The sequence below is a fragment of the Rutilus rutilus genome, assembly GCF_951802725.1.
Source record: "Rutilus rutilus genome assembly, chromosome: 12".
Taxonomy (NCBI): domain Eukaryota; kingdom Metazoa; phylum Chordata; class Actinopteri; order Cypriniformes; family Leuciscidae; genus Rutilus; species Rutilus rutilus.
Genome location: NC_140217.1, coordinates 25,704,021 through 25,727,095, shown reverse-complemented (window position 1 = coordinate 25,727,095; position 23,075 = coordinate 25,704,021). Strand labels below are relative to the sequence as shown.

At 38.0% G+C, this 23,075-nt stretch overlaps 1 protein-coding gene across 10 annotated transcripts in view; it reads left to right on the top strand.

Annotated features, from left to right (window-relative positions):
• Positions 1 to 4,861: 4,861 nt before the first annotated feature.
• Positions 4,862 to 23,075, top strand: part of sgip1a (SH3GL interacting endocytic adaptor 1a) — a 77,505-nt gene continuing 59,291 nt past the window's right edge. For 9 of the 10 annotated variants that reach the window (XM_084426474.1, XM_084426471.1, XM_084426473.1 and 6 more), the window contains exon 1: positions 19,859 to 20,140. In XM_084426474.1, coding sequence (XP_084282600.1) covers positions 20,131 to 20,140 — 10 coding nt within the window. In that variant the 5' untranslated portion in view covers positions 19,859 to 20,130. Of the gene's footprint in view, positions 4,944 to 15,610; positions 15,704 to 19,592; positions 19,618 to 19,858; positions 20,141 to 23,075 lie in introns of those variants that run through there. The other variant, XM_084426465.1, reaches the window with a different exon arrangement.

The following is a 23,075-nucleotide window of genomic DNA, read 5'->3' as shown; positions in this document are numbered from 1 at the left end:
ACAATGCTCTGCCTCAAATGAGGAACCCAAATGCTTTCTGACATTTGGTGGATGCAGCATGTGCCTGGCCTCAGCTGGCCCAAACGCTACTGTGATCACGAGTGAACACACATTTACACAACACACACATAAATTAGACACATGCATAAAACAAAGATTTCAAAAAATGCACTAATGTTCATCCATCTTTATACTTAATTTAAAGTGCTGGAACATGTGCATGACTTACTGTACATAAAAAATCTGCAGTGGTAAAAAGTAATGAGAACATTTTCTCTGGACAGGCACTTTAAGATGTCTAACTTCCCCACAGAGAAGGCAGAAAGAGAGAGAGAGAGAGAGAGAAAGAGATCATATCGTTGTGACCGTATGAAACATGTTGAATGCTAATCATCCTCTGTCTCTCCCACAAACATCAGAGCAGCAGTACAAGCTGCGCTAGAACACAATGTCTGAGGCCTCTGATGATCTGCAGTTACTATGGCAACCTGCATCTGGAACTCTGGGTTCCTCTGGTATTAAACTTTGGAAATTCTCAAGAATGTAACCTTACATTTTATATGAACATGAGGACAAATCGTTTCACATTACATAAGGGTAGACACACAATACCATTTGAGAGGGACTGTCTGATCGATTTTCAATCAAATCCAGGATTGCTGTGGTTAGGTAATGTGGATTTAATGATCTGTGTGTTCTGTAAAGAGAACATGACCCACAGCAAGCAGTGTGAAAAAAATAGGCCTACCTCTTATTTTAAGACAATTAGTTGTAATCAAAATAAATAAGCTTCATTGTTCCCAGATATCTTTAGAAATTTTCTCTGTGTGTGTTTGTGTGTGTGTGTGTACTTGTACAACTATCTTTGTAAGGACCAGTTTGAGTTTTAGAGTAGACCATTGGAGTGAGGACAAAGAAAGTAAAGTAAGGACATTTTGGCCGGTCCTCACTTTCTGAGACCCCTTTAAAGGCCTGTTTGAGGGTCAAGACTTGGTTTTAGGGATAAGGTTATAATTAGGCACTTAGCTGTGATGGGTAAGGTTAGGGTAAGCGGCTAGAGAGTGCATTGTGTCAATGAATGTCCTCATAAAGATAGATGCACAAGAATGTGTGTGTGTGTGTGTGTGTGTGTGTGTGTGTGTGTGTGTGTGTGTTTCCTCAGGGTTAGTGTTTTTTTTGTTTTTTTTTTACCAAATTAGATTAGATTAGATTAGATTAGATTCAACTTTATTGTCATTACACAAGTACAGGTACAAGGCAACGAAATGCAGTTTAGGTCTAACCAGAAGTGCAATAGCAGCAAGTGCAGGATATACAGTGGTTCATAAGTGCAGAACATGGATATGTACTGAATAAATATAGAGTTGAATACTATTATAAACAAAAATTTACAGATAGATTGTCCTATGAATATAATATACAGATAACTCTTACTGTGAACAGAATTTACAGCTAGAAATGTACTGAATATAATAATATACAGATGGCTATTACTATAAACAGAATGTTTACAGATAGATATGTACTGAATATAATATACAGATGGCTGTTACTATAAACATAATTTTACAGATAGATATGTACTATGAATATATATACAGATGGCTGTTACTATAAACAGAATGTGAGCATAATATACAGATGGATATTACTATAAACAGAATTTTACAAATAGATATATGTATAAGTTAGGCTAATGAGCAGTATAACAATGGATTTAAAGTAGTGCAAATAAAGTTGTGCAAATAAAGTTTGGACAGAAGCTATCCGAGTGAGTGCAGTGGAAAGTAATTGCATATTACAGTTAAGGTACGATATTGCAATGTATATATAACAGTCGGTACTGTAAATAAACAGTCGGCAGTGCAAATGAGCATATTCCAGTCAAGGTAGTAGTGCAAGATGCATATGTAAACAGTTGTTACTGTAATAACAGTCAGCAGTGCAAATGAACATTATAGTATTGCAAATAACAAAATGGAGGCAGGTGTGAGGAGGGAGAGGAGAGTCAATCAGTATATAAGGGGAGTGGGATCAATGAGGGTTAGAGTTTAATAAAGAGACAGCTCTGGGGAAAAAACTGTTCTTTAGTCTGCTGGTCCTGGTCCGGAGGCACCTGAAACGCCTGCCGGAAGGCAGGAGAGAAAACAGTCTGTGGGCTGGGTGAGAGGAGTCCTTAAGGATGCTGCGAGCTCGATGCAGACAGCGTTTCCTCTGGATGTGCTCGATGGCAGGTAGTGGAGTCCCAGTGATGCGCTGGGCGGTTTTCACCACCCGCTGCAGTGCCTTGCGCTCTGCAACAGAACAGCTCCCATACCACACTGTAGCACAGTTGGTCAGGATGCTTTCTATTGCACAGCGATAGAAGTTCACCAGGATAGTGGAGGAAAGCTGATTCTTCCTCAGTGTCCTCAGGAAGAAGAGGCGCTGGTGAGCCTTCTTGACCAGGCTGGAGGTGTTGGTTGTCCAGGTCATGTCCGCCGAGATGTGGGTCCCCAGGAACTTGAAACTGGAGACACGCTCAACAGCCATTCCATTGATGTAGATGGTGTCGTGTGTGCCTCTTGACACTTTCCTGAAGTCCACGATGAGCTCCTTCGTTTTGGTGGTGTTGAGGAGCTGGTTATTTTCGGTGCACCATGTGGCCAGGTGCTTGATCTCCTCCCTATAGGCAGTCTCATCGTTGTTGCTGATGAGACCAATCACCGTAGTGTCGTCCGCAAACTTGACGATGGAATTAGATCCGTACACAGGCTTGCAGTCGGAGGTGAAGAGGGAGTAGAGGAACGGGCTTAGCACACAGCCCTGTGGTACACCAGTGTTGAGTGTGATGGATGTGGAGCAGTTGGAGCCTGATCGAACATTCTGGGGTCTGTTGGTCAAGAAGTCCAAAATCCAGTTGCACATGGAGGTGTTGAAGCCCAGGTCTCCAAGTTTGGCTATTAACTTAGTTGGGATGACAGTGTTGAATGCTGAGCTGAAGTCAACAAACAGCATGCGTGCATGCGTGCAAATAGGCTATGCCTCATGGGGAATTCTGTAATTTATGTAATATCTTTTTTTTTTTTTATATTTCACACATCTCAGATAATGTAATCACATTCTTTGGTGTAAATAGCATATTTTAAGCCTTTTTTTTATTAAATGACTCTTTATTAAATTTGATTTGATGAAATGTTTGTTTACACATTACACTCATATTGTCAAGCATGCTCTCTACAGTGACACTGTTATTAAAAACTTGCGAAAAAATAAATGAAATAGAGTGCAGTTAAATCAATTATTTTAAATAAATGAATACATGGATCAGTTATCGGTCATTGGTTACGTACGTCTTAATCACGTGGTAACTGTTTCCTACGCTAGTCATCTCTTAGTTTTGAATTAACTCTCCCGATATTACCCAGATTCTTTATATTTTACAACAAATTGTGGTGTTGCATCTGCCCCTCGAAGAAAGCTGGAGTGTTTTTCTGTTAATGTTTGTAGTGGGAGAGTTTGTTTATGTTGTGAAGGGCAGGTCCACACACAGGCGGGTGTTTTTAGGACAGTGCGCGAAGCAGGAATCCGAGGAAATGTGGTAATGTTGATTCATTTACTGTTGTGCTTTTATTTCGAGTTATGGGAGGAGGCTGTGGTTTCATTTATTATTGTGACTTTGTTTTATTTGCTTCTCTATATCGACAACGCAAGGTCAAACACATCACTTACAGTACTGCACTGCATCATCAGTACTTTTGCTTTGTTGTCCTGTAAAAAATCTACATGTAAGCATTCTTAAAATAAGATAAGAAAACTAGCATGAGCTATTATGAGTTGTTTTCCAATTAAATTTACTTGGAATTAACTTTATTGTTCATTCTATACAAAGGTATGCTATACAAACTATTAAGGTTAGGTTAAGATACTGTACTGTATGTCTTTTAGAACTTTATTGATTGGGTTTGTTTGACAGTGAATCTCGGGGTAAAGATGGATTTGAGATGTAAGATGTAAGTAAGGCTAATTATGGGGAAGTTGTTTCTTTTGGATATTTGTTTATATATGATTAGCTATAGAACATTTGTAGTTCTAACTACATCTTCTGCACACTTTGTGCTAGTGTACAAAAAATATGTTAAGTAAGTTTTGTACATCAGCTTTTAAAGGAGGATTAACAATTGTGTTTTGTCTATAGGTGATACAACAGCAGTAAAGAGTGGAATCCGTGCAGTCAAGCTGGATCCGCCGGTTTATTCTCTATTTACATACAGTTTTACCTCATGGCAGCCACAACATGTTTTCTTCTATCCTAGGAGCACTTTTTCTCCTAGGGGGGGGGGGGGGGGGGGTAATTACCCGAGGTAATACCGAACGCAATCTACTGTGGTTTGGAGTTTGTCGTAACTAAGTGATGTACAGCAGCTGCATAACTGATAACATGAGAATCTTTTACACTTAAAACGCATAGATTCAAGTTGTAGACAAAATTAAGACAAATACACTCTCCATTTGAACCTGGGGGCCTAAAAGGATGATGGCAGTATCATGAAAAACACTATGAGAATCCAAATTTATTCAACACAGAGGAATAATGAGTACAGTCTCACTACAGTCTCTTAATACAGATCAACCTAGGATTTTCAAAACTATGCACATTCTCAGTTTTTATTTTATGCGGAGGCTTGCATTCTCACTAAAAAGGAACCAAACCTGTAAAAGATAGACTGTAACAAGTAAGGACTTGTGCTGGCTATGAAATCCTCAGAGGTTTGCATTGCTGCTAACATTGTGGAAAACATGCCGTGTTAGGTAGCTTGTCAGATGAAGTGTATTATCTTCATGAGCTTACTTCTGTTTTAATAATAGATCGTGAAGACTGAAGGACATGATGACAGCAAGGTGAATGGGTTAGTGTTTGTTGGATCTACTGCTTGCAACACCTCCTTGAGATCTGCAGTACAGTACGTGACCCACTGCACACACTCAGCTCATGTTACACTTATCCAATATAGGGTAGTGTTTGCCCAAGACAAGACCCAGAAAATGACCTAGTAACTAGCCTTGACATGCTTTCTGTAATATTAAAAACTGTCCACTTTTTGCATTCAGTTCTCATTAACTCTCATTAATCTAACCAGCCACATTTCTTGATATTTTATTTCTTTATTTCTAAATATACTGCAAGGGGTATGCAAACTTATGGACTCAACTGTATAACATATCTTTAGGCAATCTGTGCCAGCATAGTTATTTACCACTGGTAAGTTATCTAGAGGCCATGCATTACTGTTTTTTGCTTTCTTGTTTTTGCAAGGGAACTAATTAGAAACTCAAGAACCTGTTTTGTCGAGATCAAATGAAAAATAAGTCATGATCCCTCTTTACTGTGTTTATCTCGTGAATTAAGCAGCGCTGCATTTTGTCTAGTTTTCTCACAGATTACTTTCTATAAAGCAAATCAATGGACATGCAGAACGATTTCTAACTTTTCTCAAACACAGCCTGCATTGGAGCAACATCAAAAGTGCAGGGCTGTTGTATTCATGCAGCTTAGTGGGAACATTGTTAGCCAGTCATTTGTTTTTAACCAATTATTAGTTCATCATTTGTCTTAGTGAAGATCTTAAACGTAATTTCGGGAGTAATAAACCCATCTAATCTTTCAGTTAAATGCCGGAGCATATAAGCTGCCTCTCACCTCGCTCTGGCATCAGCTGTTTTGGCATCGCTCCACCTCCCCAACTCCACCAACATAATTTAGTCATCTTGCTATACCAGACTCATCTTCCAAGCATTCGTTGTCCCACTGGAGGGTATATCTAAGCAGAAAGCTAAATACGTTTAACCTTAATAGCTTAAAGATTATATGGGCAAATGAACTCGTGAAACGGTTATATTTTGCTCTATTGTGTCATTTTGTATTTTTTTTTTTGTTTTTTCATTATTTTGAATGAATTTTAAATAGATTTATGATAGTTTCAAATGATTCAAGCATGGATACTGTTTTTAATTATAGAAAAACATCTTCGTGTTTTGCTGACACTTCTTGCCACATCTTTCTTGGCTGCTCATACTGTTCATCTTTGGCTTCCAATTCACGATCCATTTGAAGTCAGTACAGTGTTTACTCACACTTACCTGAGGAAATCTAACAGCTGGTTACAATTTGTGACACAGCTCTGCAAAAGTCCACATTAAAGTGAAATCGGAATCGCAAAAAGTTGTTATAAGAAAGGGTGGGATGGGGGACACTTGTCTGCATTTGAGACTGAAGGGAACCATCCGATCCATTTCCGAAAGCTTGCAGTCGCATATCACAAATGCATGACATAGTTTGGATACAAACCGTGTTTATTTGAGATGTCTGAATCCCTAGCAACAGATGTGCTATTAATTAAGCAGATTATGCAAGTGAGTGACAGTGATTCAGACCCACTGTAATTGAAACAGCGATGCTGCCACTGCGCAGACGTTTCTGCTTGTTCTTATTTCAACTTGGCACGGCAGAGTGACATGATGTTGCAAGGTGGCTGTAACCAAAACCAAACCGCTACGTACGTCATACTTGTCATACCGTCATCGCAACCTCTGTTGACCCAGTCATGGCTCAGCGATAGTTGCAGCAGCTGGCGTTTGCCTGACTCCTTTCACGTCCCATAAATCAGCACTCTATTCCAATGAGTGTTTGGCAGTGTCCTGTGACCTTGATATTCAAGGTTTAACAGCTCACTGTATTTCTTCAAAAGCAAAGTTTGGAAGAGCAAGAAAAATATGTTTGATAAATGGCTCCCCAGGTCATCTTAGAAAAGGTTCGTCCCAAGAAGGTCAATAGGAGAGGCCTTTGTGTGGGACATGTTAGACAATTGTGGGTCTAAAAACACACACACACACACACACACACACACACACACACACACACACACACACACACACACACACACACACACACACACACACACACACACACACACACACACACACAATGGGTTTTCATGTTTTATGGGACATTCCATAGATATTCTAATTATTTTTATACTGTACAAACTGTATATTCTGTCCCCTAAACCTAACCTAACCGTACCCCTAAACCTACCCATCAGAGAAAACTTTTTTACATTTTCAAAAAATACAATTCCTTATGAATTATAAGCTGTTTTCTAATGGGGACTAGAAAATGTCATTCACTTGCCATAAAGTGAAATTACTGAACCTAAACATAGGGGCCTGACAAAAATGCTCATTTAAAAGAAAAATGTCAGACGGATTTGGAGGTTTTTGCATCTTAAGTTTTCATATACAAGTTAAATGTTTAGTGTGGTTTTCAACCATGGGGCCTGGGCCCACTAGATTATAATCAAGAAGTTAACTGAAAGCACATTTCCTTTTTTTCTTTTTTTGCCCAACTAAGTAACTTTTAGTTTTATTCAGCATACAGTTCTTGAAATTACATGGGATTCTGGAATCAAAAAATGTGGTTAATTCACATTTTGGTTTTTGTTAATAGAAAAGTTTGAAAACAAGCAGTTTTGTCATAATTAACATAAATGTCAGAGAAAATATCTTATCCTATTTGGGGACCTTTGAATGTTGTGTGGGACAATAGGGGTCTTCAAAATCAAAAAGGTTGAAAGCCACTGTTCTGCATTTGGTGTTACTAATGCTAATGTTGCTGATTTTAAAGGTGATCTAAGTAACTTTTTTTACCTTAACTGAACAGCTTCGGAGTCATTGGAATGGTTATAATACTTATTTCGGGTTGAATGGTGGTCGTTTCGCACCCCCCTGGTGCCCGTGAGCGGAAAATACGCACTTGCAACTTTGAGCCGGCGGGCCGCCGGCCGCCGCTTCAGGAAGTATCGCGTGATATCAGGTCTCGCGATGTAAACAATTGCTTTACGGCCAAAAGAAATCTGCTAAAATGCTGTCATTATTGCGCTCCCTCACGCTGTTTGAACCCGAATGAAGAAGACGTTTTAAAGAATGTCCCATCTGCTTTGATGTCGTTGATCTACTAGCCTCTGGTGTCTGAGAATCGGCAACAAGTTTTTACAACAGTGTTGTCAAATATCTATTCCGAAGCTGTGGGGGAGCTCTAGAGAGAAACCTGCGAGCAAAAAGCGAGAATACAGCGAAGAAATCCCGAAACTACTGAGCCCCGCTTTAATGTGTCAAGTTAACTGTCTAACAAGGATGATGAAATAATTAACTGGAGAAAGCTTCAGTTAGTATGGGTTATAAATGATCAACAAATCATTTTGCACAATATGACATTTTTGTTCCAATAGTAGAAACCTAACAGATAGTTTGGTACTTAAACTTAAATAACACAAATACAGATTTTTATCACATATAGCCTACAGATTTTTATTTATTTAGTAAATGTTGGTAGGGCAAATACAAATTCGAACTGGTCTGACTAGGCCAGCAGAGGAAAGCATTACTGTTTAGCTTTGCCGGATGAAAAAGCATGATGAAAGATGCTGGATTCTGGAATATTCTTGGTGAGCTGTTTCAGGCTAGATGATTCAGTCTCTGAGTGGGTTGAAGCTTCGTACAGTTCTTGTTAAGAACACAAAGGAAAGGAAACCCATTTTAATCTCTTCATAGTGTCTTTGCGCATGTTACAGCTTCTTTTCAAAATGCTCTATCACATGCTAGTTAACAGGCCCTAAATGAGCCAGATTACCTACAAGTAGTCTCTGCCAGCTTCTTTGTGTGTTCCTCTACAGCTCCTATGCTTTGCCACACTGCCTGAAGGAGAAGAGCAGGCGCAGTCGTTTCTCTTTCATGTGTCAATGCAGATTTTTAGTGTGTAGGAGTGCCCTACATACAGGTTCCCTGTTTCTGCCGGATATCTCTCCTTCTACCGCTCCAGTCCCATAAGATCCAACCCCTGCGATTGACCTAACCAATGTAGGGTCCATCGGAGGGTCATACAGTGGAAGTGATTCTTTCTCCTAGCCTATAAATAGAGCTTGGCCAAAAGTGTCAGTTCACTGTGCATTTATTTAGCTTGAGAAGTCCCACATCTATTAATGAGACCTGGTTATTTGTGCCAGTTAGCTAGTGCTGGAGTGCTTCTCCGTCACTACATACGCACAACCCACATTATAGTGACCTGTCTTGAAGTAATCCGGTCATAGATGCAGTTCAATAATGAAGGGTATTCCAGAGGTTCAAGGTGTTCAAGCTCCATTTTAAAATTGATAGAGACAGACAGGAAATTATATTAAGGGATAATGGGATTGGCACATAAAGCCATCACTTAAATAAAAAAATATAGTAACTTATACCCCTTATCTTGCGCAAAATCCATGTAAAGACATGCTTTACAGTATTCTCTACTAACAAAACCACTGTTTTATGCAGAGCTGCTTTATAGCTGATGCGACTTTGACAGTTATTGAACTGTATCAATATTGAACTGACGTCAGCTAAATAATAACACTTGTCTTTTTTTGCACGGTTTGATTAACAATTTGATTATATTTTTGAAGTAGTAGTGTTTACCTGGTCTTTATATAAATAAAACCACACACTAGCCTATGTAGTTAATGTGCCCAGTTTATGGGAAGTATACTGCTCTGCTTTAGGTGTGGAGTGAGGGAGATGCGGGAAATGAGATCAGGGGAGGGGTACAGAAGTACATTTACTGCCTTGTCTATTCAGGGCTAACGTCCCATCCAGAACCACTAACTGCTGTGAGTTAAACTAAATATATACAAACACACACGCGCACACACACACTTTCAGTATAATGACACCAGACTATTAGAGGTCCTAAACTGAGACCCTCTCTAGAGAATTTAAATTATAAGAGCGGTGCTAAACTTTCCCACCGTCTCATTGGCCAGTCAACGCACATGAATAAATTCTGTGAGTGAACATTACAAAAATCTTTAGAATATTAATATGTTCATGTTATGCTGATTGGTCGATTTCTGCATTCTGTAGTGTAATATTTTTGTATAATGACCTCTAAATTGTACATTTGACTGCTGTTTCTGGCAAGTAGTCTTGGCTCTCTGGCACTTTCTAATCAACATATCAGTATTTCATGACCATTTATTTATTTATTCACCAACACGTCATATAAATATAATGCGCAATCAGGCAGTCATTATCTCAATATAAACTCCTTCAGAATGATGCAACACTCCTCTGCTTCCGTCGGGGTAATGTCTGTGGTTATTTGTGGTAATGACTGGCTCATTGTACATTATTCTTGACTTATTTTTTAACAGCCAGTTTGATTAGATCTTTTCCCTATAAATATATCAGTAGGGGCGTTTCCATTACAGATTTGCGCAAAACTTTAGCAATTTTTTCTAAATGTCGACAAAAAACTATTGCGAAATGACGGCGTTTCCATTAACTGATGTTATGCGACTAAAACTTCATTTTTCCTCTCGCAATAAGTAAAATCATTCCAAAAACCATGGTAACGGACGTTGGTAGGTTTATCTGTATCCCAGCCACTGCACTAGCCATTATTATTAATCGAAGGAGATGTGTTTTCCAAGCATTAATGGTAAGGAACGACCCTTATTATACTTGTGAGCGGGACATATGAGGTGTTTCTGGGTGTTTCTCCCTCATATCTGCTTCGAGGTCTTGATTGTGGCATTTATTTGAGGTTTAGAATCCATTATTCCTGTAATTCTTTTGTCTTATATGAATTTAATAAAGAGCTCTGTCTCGTATTATGTCCTAACATACCGCGTCATCTACGTCAGGTGACCTGTAAATGCGCAAAAACTGTTTCCATTGCAGTTTTGCGAAATATTTCTTTTTCGAATTGCCTGAAAAACCACCTCATGCGAGCGTAAAAACTTTTTTGCGATAAATGGGAGTTTTGGCAAAATTGACGTGTTTCCATTGGGCGTATTTTCAATTCGCAATTTCAATTTGCGCAATTTGAAGGGTAACGTTAATGGAAACGCAGCTACTGATAGGATGAGTTGGTTATGGTAAGAATTAGTAGATGTAAAGTTTATGAGAATTGCTGTAATTGAACTAATTTTAGATGATTCTTTAATAAAGTAAAAATATATTGATTTAAAGTGCGTGGCTCTTATTAGGTAATTTTATCTTAGTAATGCACTTTTTTTTACTATTGTATGGGGAGACATTTTGAGACCATTGTAAGAGATTATTGGCACTAACAGAAATAGGAGTAAAATATTCTAAAATTGAATACTGCTATTACCGAGATCATAGGCTTTTTATATTAAGAGCTGTTTATGTTTTTATTTGATAGGAACGTGAGAAAAGTCAGTGGTAGGATTAGGAAATGAAAGGGTTTGTTGATCTTATCCGTGTGAATAGGTGATTTCTACCACAGTGTTATAGACAAGCACATTTTGTAACCTATACAGTACAGAAATTGTGCAACTTAATTATCGAAGACATGAGAATTCCATTAAAAATACATTTGGCTCAAAAAATCTGGGAGGCCACGTCAGTCAATGATTTGGAATGACGTTTCTGTCTGTACTTTTCAGACTTACAACAAAGATTTCACTATATCTCTAAGTCTAGTACGTGATGGTTACCGTATCTCCAGCATTTACAAGCACTGCTGATTCAGACTAGCTTGCACTGAGATCAGCGCACACTTATGAAGTCACAGCCTCTCTTGAACCCAGAACTGAAGGGTAACTGTTAGACACGTCTGGACGTGTGGAAAGTCCCCACGTCTTCAGCTTTCTGTAACCCTGACTCTAGTTCCGTTGCCGATGAGCGACGATGATTACAGGAGTGACCCAAACCAAAACAACATTCCTGTTGCGGAGCGATGGCACAGATTAGCGACGTGCCCGTCTGCTCCTCTCCTTTGCCTACGTGCCGTTTGCCAAGCAATGCCCTGTAGAAGACGGACAAGGGTCGTCTCACACTTTCACACACCCTCATCAGCTCACTTCCTGCCTTCTTGGTGACCAAAAGGAATAAAGCTAGACAAGCTTTTAGAGCATATCGCAGCATCTCATATCTAGCCAAAATACAGAAAAAGGGTCAAATGAGACTTACACCTCTAAAAACTGTAACTCTTAAGCATTTTAAGACTGTAACTTTGATGGTTTTAAAAGTTGTTTATTTAGTTATGTTTCATATCAGTGAGTGACCCGCAAAAATCACTTCTCCTTTGTAATGCTGACTTTGTTTATTTGTCATTAGCTCTAATGTTTCTGACTTAGATGAAAAGATATGAAGGTATAGTGAACTATTTTTACATCTTTTACTGGAAATTGTCCTTTGGATATGCCAGTGAGTTTTTGAAGATATCATCTTTTTTTCTTTTTTTTGATACAGATCTGATATGTGATATGTTATGGCTATATTTAAATTAAATTAAAAGTTTGGGGACAATAAGATTTTTTTTAATGTTTATGAAATAAGTCTCTTATGCTCACCAAGGTTGCGTTTATTTGATCAACAAAATATAGTTAAAACAGCAATATTATGAAATATCATAACAATTTAAAATAACTGTTTTGTATTTTAATATATTTTAAAATGTAATTTATTCCTGTGATGGATGGCAAAGCTGAATTTTCAGCAGCGATCCTTCAAAAATCATTCTAATATGCGGATTTGGTGCTCAAGAAACAGTTATTATTATTATCAGTATTGACATTTTTGACAGGATTCTTTGATAAATGGAAAGGTCAAAAGAACAGCATTTATTTGAGATAGATTTTTTTTTTTTTTAACAATGTTAAAGTTTTTACTGTCACCTAAATATGCCCTTGCTGAATAAAAGTATGCCCCCCCCCCCCCCAAAAAAAAAACCACAATCGTTTGAAGTGCTACAAGTAATTTTAAGCATCACATTATAATGTACCGTATAAAAATCTATGTGAAATGTTGTACGTTTAAATCTTTAAAAAAAATTTGATAAAAAATATTAAATGTGTTATATATTATATATCTGTTTGTTAATACCATTAATAGTGAAATATGTTGGTTGTAGTTTTATCATTTTATCAGTGATTTGCCTGGAACCGACAGTGTTTGGATGAGAAATGCAGTGCACGTGTCAAATATTGCCCCCTATGTCTCCTGTGATCGCCATTGACTAGATGTTGGCCCCCTAAATAGGGATTTAGGAACGCCTATGGGTGGACTTTATCTTGAGGGACAATCACACCCAGTGAGAAGGGCGGTTGTGGGCGGTTTTGAACTTGAGGACCCATTTTTGACTCTTGGAGGACCGTGGCAGAATTACACGTTTACAAGTAGAGCACACCCTCAGAAGATCCTCAGATAAGCAGCCATTTACTGCACAATTAAAGCCTAACAGGTGCACACCCAGCACATGGACTCGCCCGCTTCTAAATCAGTTTGTGCGTCTGTGTGTACGTGTAGAATAATGATCCAGATGCCCAGAGCCTGTCTGCCATCTATTGGAGACAAAAAAAAACACTTAAGGGGGAAAATAGGTCAGCAAACGTGGAGGAGGAGAGAAATGCAGGAGAAAAACCGAGATGTAGGAGAGCGGGATGATGGAGACAGAGGGAAGACTTGAAAACATCACAGCTGGATCTCTTCACTGTCACACTTTTGTCTTTTGCTGTACTGTCTTTCTGTTAAATTCCCTCCCATCCCATTATATTTGCCCAAAATATTGTTATGACAGAATAGGGTCAGCATAACATGAATCTCTCATGAAACATTGAGAGGTGTTTTACAAAGTATGTGGCTTTCACTAATAACTAGGCCTCGTCTGGCAGCAAAATTCACTTTCATCTGTACATAACTGAAGTACAGAAGTATTTTAGGTTGAATTAATAACAACAGCACCAAAACAATTCCCTGAATTAGTTTCCAGGGGACATGAGTGGATGTGCAAAATCTGTTGTATTCTTTGAACTGTTTGAATTAAAAAGGAAATCTCTCTTCAACTATTTTTTTTAATATCAGGAAAACGGTTTCTGATCCCTTAAATTACAGATTCATCTTCCTCTGTACTGTATGATGCATTCATTTTCCTCGATAATTCACTCAGGAGGAAACAGAAGATAAATCTGTCTCATGTCATTGAATAACACAAGGTGGCAGTGTTGCCTTCTTTTTTATATATAAGAATTTGAAGCGGCATGCAATATGAAACCATTCATTCATATTTTTGAACAGTGGGATGCTAAATTGTTGCCAGTGCTGTCCATTTATAATTTAGTATGATTATTTATTTATTTTACAGTTCAGTCATATACAAGAGAGTTGATGATATTTTTTTTAATATATACATTTTTAGTTTATTATATTAGCTGATATTTTAGCCAGACTGTCAGGTCAGGTCAGGTCAAGTGCATTGCATTGTGGGATACAGTCAGTATTACATACACTGTGCTCTGTTATATACTACACATTTTTGCAAATGCAGTCTTTTCATTCACGTATTCCGTGCATATGGAAAATTTGGAAACATTTTATACATAGGCCTACTGCAAATTACAGAAATAGTTAAAATAGGATACATTTCATAGCCCAGGATTCAATTTATGAAATTTTTTTGAAATTTTTTACAGGTTACTCACTAAATTGACTTTTTTGCAAATTAAACCCATAAACTGGCACTTTATTGAAACAAGTCATTAGAGAGGTTTTTCTTCTTCAAATATACTTGAGTTATGAATGAGTTGTAAATGATTGAATTACAGGTTCAAATAAACAAAAGTGTAAAAAGGAGCATGACCTTTTAAGTTGCTGTCCAGTTGGTTAACTACACACACGCACACACACACACATGTCTGGTTTACTATCTTTGTGGGGACTCTCCATAGATTTAATGGTTTTTATACTGTACAAACTGTATATTCTATCTCCTTACACTAACCCTACCCCTAAACCTACCCATCACACAAAACTTTCTGCATTTTGACATTTCCAAAAAAACTCATTCTGTATGATTTATAAGCTTGTTTACCCATGGGGACCTCAATTTAGGTCCCCACTGTGGCACGAGTCCCCATGAGTCTGTGTGCATTCAGGTTGAAGTCCCCACCGGGATTGAAAAACATACACACACACACACACACACACACACACACACACACACACACACACACACACACACACACACACACACACACACACACACACACACACACACACACACACACACACACACACACACACACACACACACACACACACACACAGACAATGTCACTGACTCCAACATGTCCAGAGAGCTGGATTACATGACTGAAATCTTTTATCCAAAGCAACTGCATTCAACATTCATATTTTGAGAATGAAAGTTTCATGCTCTTTCAGAGCTACAGGACCTACAGGACAGAAACAAAAAAACAAATTAGCAGCTGATTTTTTATGAAATTATTTTTCCTTTTTTAATGTAAATGTTTTTGTATAATAAGATTTATTCATGCATATTTAAATGATACCATCTCTGTGTTGGTTGTGTTTTATATGTGTTGTTGTACTGTATGTGTGTGTATTCTGTTGGGGTTCCTGCTGTCTCTGTGTTTCTAGTGTTTGTCCTCTGCAGAGAAATAATTGGACTGTTCTCTCATGCCTGTTCTTTCATGTTTCAGATTGCTGTCTATCTGCTTCCAGCTTCTTTGACACTCTCCATCTCACTCTCTTTCATCTCTTTATTTAGCACCAAGAGACGCTGCTGATTGCTTCTCATGGACATTGACAAAGATGACTAAAGAACCTCTCACTGGATAGTTATTGAAATTGCGTTGGTGAGGTAATATCATCCTTTTGTATGTGTGTTTGTGCACACATGTGTGTTACTATGTGTCTGAATGTCATTGTTTTCCCTCTCATAATAGCATGTTACTGATGTGCTATTTTTGTATAGCCTAGTACAGTATGCTGAGTTCTGAATGTTTTTGGTGCTACTTGCCATGAATACGGTACACTTTGGTGTCCCGTGACTTTTTTGAGAGCATTAGAGGTACAAATTGATAACATACAAGACAAGTACAACTGTCTTGTCATGCCTGAGAGGTCATGAATTTATTGATATCCAACAATTCAAATCAAACAATAATGTCAGAAAATAAACCTTCAATTAGTTATCTATTTAAAAATATTTTTAATTATGAACTCATTTTAATAAAAAAAAACATAACATTTAGTCCAACAATTCACTCATTTTGAATAGGTGAGATTTTGTCATATGTATCAGAGTCTGAATTCACACTATATACAGTAGGGAATAGTGAATGAGGCGACAGAGGATGATTTCTGATACAGCTACACCGTGTTTATTGTTTTTGTCTGCTTCCCTGAGCTTTCCTCCCTCATTTGAGTTATTTATGTCCGTGAAAGTAGGTGTGTGTTTACACACCTACCCAACCCTTTTACCTTTTCCCCACAAATATCCTTTGACAAATATTTTGTACCCGAGGCGAGTTTGGGAGGATGTTGACAGAAGTTGGTGGTTGGTTGTAGATGATTCAGGATTTGTTATGCAGTACAGAGATGAATTCAGAAGATGGCCTGGATCATTTATTGAACATGTAGCATTTTTAATCACATTAAATTCTAACCTCATGTGTGCTGTATATACAGTACTTTTCTCTATTTTAGTTACACTACCGTTCAAAAGGTGTTTCTGTATTCATCAAAGAATCCTGAAAAAACTACACTCTTAAAAAAAAAGGGTTCCTCGAGGTTCTATATAGAACCCTGGGGTTCCGTACTTGGCCAAAAGAACCTTTTACCAAAAAATATATATATCACATGTTCCACTGAAATATTAAGCTGCACAACTGTTTTCAACTGTTATAATAATAATAATAATACATGTTTTTAAAGGAGAACTCCGGTCAATTTTAACATTGAGCTGATTTTTTTGTACATTTGGAGTGCTGTCAGTACAGAGAACAACGACAAAAATCGGTGTTGCCTACACCGTGTTATCCTCGTTTTAAAATTTGCACCCTGTTGACTTCAATGGGGCAAGTTTTAAACCTGCTTTTAGCCTCTTAACATCCTTGATGTGTCATCACAAGTGCACAGGTCATGTGAGTGATTCCTTCGGAGTGAACGCGGGTGAATCTGACTGCAGTAGATGTGAAAGAAATATATAAAAAATGATGTTTATTCAGCCAGCGCACATACCTGTATTTACATCCTGTTTTCGGTCGAAGTTCACAGTAATCGATTGTCGAGTTCACGCGCATAGGTTTAGTACCTATGATCATGCCCGTGAACTCGACAATCGACTACTGTGGACTTCGACCGAAAACAGGATGTAAATACAGGTATGTGCGCTGGCTGAATAAACATCATTTTTATCCCTATCTTTCACATCTACTGCAGTCAGATTCACCCACGTTCACTCCGAAGGAATCACTCACATGACCTGTGCACTTGTAATGACACATCAAGGATGTTAAGAGGCTAAAAGCAGGTTTAAAACTTGCCCCATTGAAGTCAACAGGGTGCAAATTTTAAAAAGAGGATAACACGTTGTAGGCAACACCGATTTTTGTCGTTGTTCTCTGTACTGACAGCACTCCAAATGTACAAAAAAATGAACTCAATGTTAAAATTGACCGGAGTTCTCCTTTAAGCACCAAATCAACATTTTAGAATGATTTCTAAATGATCATGTGACACTGAAGACTGGAGTAATGTCAGTAATTCAGCTTTGCCATCACAGGAATAAATGGCATTTTAAAATATATTAATATAGAAAACATTATTTTAAGTAATTCATTTAAAACCTTTAAAAAGTCTTATAGACTCCACAATTTTAACCATAATATTTGTATATCAAAATGGAAAACAACGTGATTTGTAATAATTTATCTAATTTTATCTAACTTATCTAACTTTATCTAATAATATTGCACACAGCATTAACATGCCTTTAGTTAGGGTTGTTCCTGCTTATAAATCATATGTTTGTCTGTATAACTCTCTCTCTCCCTGCACTGTTATGAGAGCAGACAGTTTTCCTTGGCACTACTGGCTAATGACAAGCTGAATAAAATCATGTCATTTAAGTTTGTACAATTAGTTTGTACTTTATTTAGCATTTTGTAAATACACAGACACAAACACTTGTGCACCTGCACACTGGAAGGATAAGATCTGGTCCACTGGGAGGTGAAGGGGGTTATAGAGGTGGGGTAAAATCGGGTAAAATGGATGGAGTGGGGGAGGGGACATATTCGCAGGCAGCATCTGCTACAATAGGGTGGTTTGAGTCTGGGTGGGTTTTGTATTAGGGCAGACTGTGTTGATTAGGAATAATACTGACTAAGGATTTGACCTCATTTTTTAGGATTCTGAAAACTGAAAATTGTGTCTTTGTCAATGTCTGCATCACTACTGAACTTATACTCGCAACTTTTTTCAAATAAATCATTTTTTAAACATAAATAATTTGAAATGTATGGCCTACAGGCAGGCAGACTACAGACAGAGGGCGCTAGAGACAGACAGCGGTAAGGGGAAGAGACGCTCACATGGACCAGAGCATGACTTAGGTGAACAGAAGCTTGAGAATGAAACAGTGTCTCATGTCTTATCCAAGCCTGGCTGAAAATAAAAAGAGTGTGTCAGGGTTAAAAATAGCCACAGAATACACTCATATTTGTATTATTATTATTATTCTCAAGGAGAGATATCCAGTTTAAAACAACAACTTAATGCTGATAAAACATTCATATGTTTTTATAATTTATTTTCATCAACTTGCCATTTCTGTTTGTCTTGTATATATTTCAAATAAATGATGTTCTTTTAAACTTTCTGTTCATCAAAGAATTTAGGGTAAAAAACCATATGGCTTACACAAAAATATTAGGCAGCACAATGGTTTACAACTGTGGTGATAATAATAATAATAATTGTTTCTTGATCACTAAATCAGCATATTAGAATGATTTTGAAGGTTCGCGTGACACTGAAGACTGGAGTAATGATACTGAAAATTCAGTTTTACCATTACAGGTATAAATACATTTTAGAATAGTTAAAAAAAAAACCCAGTTTTTAGTTGTTTTCTAAAAAAGAGACATGTGTTTGTGTCTGTGTATTTACAAGATGCTAAATAAAGTACAAACTAATTCTTCCAAAAACATAAAAAAAATTTACCGAATTTTTAAATGGTAGTGTGTTTAATTTTACATTTACAATGTACTGTTTTAATTAGTTAACATATGTTCCTCACAAAATCATCCGCCCCTTTTTTTAAATTTTCTCAAAACTGCAGCTGATGCTTTTGGGATAGAAAAAGCATTTTGTCAGGCCACCAAACCTTTTTTGTTGTTGTTGTCTTTTCATTAGTAATCCAAAGGGGGAGACCCACCTCCTCATATAAAATGAATCACCAGCCCTCACACAAACACACAGCCTCTCTCTCTCTCTCCTCCCCTGCTCCTCTGTCACAAGTCAGTGTATTGAGTGCTGGCTCCTCCTCCATGGGGAAGCTACTGTTTCTGTCAGATGCAATGTCACATTGATTGATTTGTCACAGAGAGGCAGGCACGGCCCGCCAGCTGAGCCTCAACGTGTAACCGTATCTCCGTCTGTGTGTGTTTAACATGGACAGTTTGCTGTATTTAGCTTTGTGGCACCCAACGCGCCATTAATCCAGTTCCTTTCTGTTTTGGCAGGAGCGGCATGCTGCACGATAACAAGGTAAGCTGTGTGCAAGTGTGTGTGTGTGCTTGTGTGTGTCTGCATGTGAATTCCCAGCGAGGACACTGACAGAAGCGCTGAACCACTCGCCATGTGACATGCAGCAGTGCACATGGGATTGGCTGAGCTGAGTGATGACCTCAGCAAGCCTCCCTCCCCGCAGCTCTCTCTCTCTTTCTCTCTCCCCATCCCTCCCTCCCTCCCTCCTTCCTTCTCTCTCTGTCTCTCTCCACTCTGCTTTTTTTCCTGCCCCCTTTTGAGCATCCTTTGGTAATCGTGTAGACCACAGCCGCAGTGACTAGGAGCAGCATCCATGGCCTAAACGCGGAGCACTAAAACATCCGACGGCCCGTCGTACGAGGGACACGGGGACTTTAAACCCAAGGGTTTTGGAGGCTGGAAGTGTGCTCTGTTTTTTTTTTTTACATCTCTCCATCTGGTAACCAGGGGCTTCTCTCCTCCCCTCCTCCCGTTTCAGGCTCCTTGGAGATAGAGGAATGCAAATCTGCAATCATGATGGAAGGTGAGGGCTTGGTCTATTTTTATCTTATTGCCTCCTTTTTGCCTCTCGTTGTGTGTACGGCCCGGCGCGTGATTGCTTTAAATGCCATAAGCTGTCCGGCTATTTTGAGTGGCTTGACATTCCGGTAACTTAATATAGATCTGAAGGTGCTGGATATCTCAAACATAGACACACATCAACACACACACATGTAAATGTATCTCATATGTACACACGCACGCTTATGCACTCTAATGTACAATAGCAGGCATATATGCTGTTTTTTTTTTCTTTGTGCTTTTACCTCACCCCCCTTTAGATGGCTTGTCTTTGTAAAGGATTATTTGGATTTTGCAGTTACGGCTTATGTGCCCAGCTGGCCGCCTCAGAATTCTCTTTGTATATGGAGTTCTCACACACATACACATACACATTATACTGTAACGCAGCACTCATTTTTAATCATGTTTCCGCTCAAGGCCATTTCTTTAAAGGGAGGTGTTCATGTGTGCAGTTCAGTGTGCGCATGTGAACGCCGCTGTCAGCTGTGTTTTGGAGGGAGAAACTGGTTTGTTTCACATGCGTGATGGAGGTTTTTATGTAACTGTCGGCCTGACGAGAACATATCATTTATTTATAACACTGGATCAGATAAACTCAGTATCATGTCACCTGCTCCCAAACACTGTTATTTTTCCTTTTGCTTGAACGGTTGGTGACGTTTCTGGTGCACAAACATGCTGTATCAAATCTAATTGTTGAAATATGATGAATAGTGATAAATTAAGGGGATTTAATCCTAATTTGTTTGTATAATTTACCTTGAATAGCACATATGTGTCATCTACCCCTGGTATATGGATTACAAGCATGTGTTATGCAATTTATTGAGACATGTGAAACATCAGAACAAACCATTTGCTACTTCCTCATTCAGTGTGAATGACATATTTGGTATTTTAATACACATTATATTTAAGCAAAATACTGTATTATTCGGGTCTCAAATGTCCCTGCAAGGATGCTAAAAACACTAATATTGTGAGGAAACTCCTAAATAATAAATAAAGTCTTCTCAAAAAGCTAAACCTGCAGAATAATTTCTGTGACTGTTAGATTTAGGGGTAGGAGATGATTTGCTCAGTATAAAAACGTTATGTCTGTGAAGGTCCCCATCTCGATAGAAAACCCAACTTGTGCAAGTGACAGATCTCAGGGCTTTAGGTGTTAGGTAACGCTAAGGCAAAAAGTGACAGCGACAATCACTGTAGCCTCAAATAGCTGTGACATAAAGGTGGATCTCTAAGTTTGGCTAGCACAGGCTTAGTGGGGTTAGCCATGCCTGGATTACCTGAAGGTGTAAAATAGGAAGGTAATCCACTTCACACAGTGTTTTCAAAATTATTCTTCAACTCCCAAGCTTTTTTTTTTTTTTTTAACCTCTAATCATGTCTGGTTGAAGTTGACATATCCACCTTGATGAATTGCGAAACATGTAGTTTTAGTAAGGTAATATGCAAGACTGGGCTAAGATGCTCGTCTCTGAGGATGAGAAGAGTGGAAAGGCTTTGTTGGATAGTTTGAGTCAAAGATCAGGTATCAGGTGTTTGTTCACAATACACTTAAAATTAGTTATTTCTTTTGCATCTTCCTTTAATTTAGTTAATTAACTGTGCAACTTGTGATATTACAGGAATATGTTGAAGAATTATTAAACCTCTAATTGGTTCCTCACGTAAAAGTCTACGGTTTTCCTCTCATCTCTGCCCCAGACTTCCCAAATCTTCTCGTCATTGAAAATGAATGTCAGCTATATGGATCCCAAAAACAGGATATTTTAAATACTTGATTATTACAAAAGCATGGCAGAATCTGACAGTCTTGATGTTTCTTAACAAAAATATTATAAGAAACTTTTGCTTTATCATATCTTCAAGATGCAGCTAGTGTTGCTTTTTCTATTAACTCAATGGCATGCAGTGCAGTCTAAATGTCCTCATGCACATTAAGTGCATGTGTGCTGTATATTGTAACCATATTTTCGATCGTTAAATGTTCTTGCTCATTATTTCTATGGTTCCTTAATAAACAACAATTATCCCGTGTCATTGCCCATTATGTGACTTCTCTGCTCAGCTGACACCAATTGTTAGTGACCCTGGAAATGTCTGGGTGGGGTTAGACTAAGTTTTTTAATAGAAGGGCTGCCATATAGACTGCTTTAAATAGTACCAGTGGTAGTGATAGTATTTCCTGTACAGCAGAGGTTTGGCTCCACCCAACCCCATGTCAGGGATACGAGAATGGATTTTCACAGAATTCCTCCTTGGTGATAAGATTAACCTTGTGGAAAATAAATAGATTGTAAAGAGCTGCACACAATACTTTTATATTATAATATTTTAATACATTTTTACTAGTTTTGAAGCAGTAACACCAATATTATTTATTTGTATATAAGGTAGATCTATGCGGGAAATATTATGTGTAATTGTGTAATGAATAATGTTTTTTCCTCCCAGTTTATTTTTTATTGCCATCTTGATTTGCATTTATGATACCAAAATATGTTGCAGCTATTCCAGTTGGTAAGACAGCATAAGACGATGCAACATAATGTGTAAAATGGTAAAATAGTTTCCTGTATTCTATTAGAGTATTAACTGGGGGGATTTGTCTGTGTGCCATGTGGGAGTCGTAAAATAATAATTCCATTATTTCCTCTTGCTCTACTTTTAATGAATATATTGAATTGAGTAAAGACTATCTTGAGTGCTTATTTGTTACTTTGTGTAGGAGGCTTACAGAGTGATGCTGGGAGTAATGACAGAAATGTACATAGGTCTTTCTTAAAGGCAGGGTAGGTAGGATTTATTAAAAATTAAAGATCCAAATTTGTTAAAACTTTCTATATATATCAATACATAATTAAAATGTAAGAACTCTGAAAAAAAGA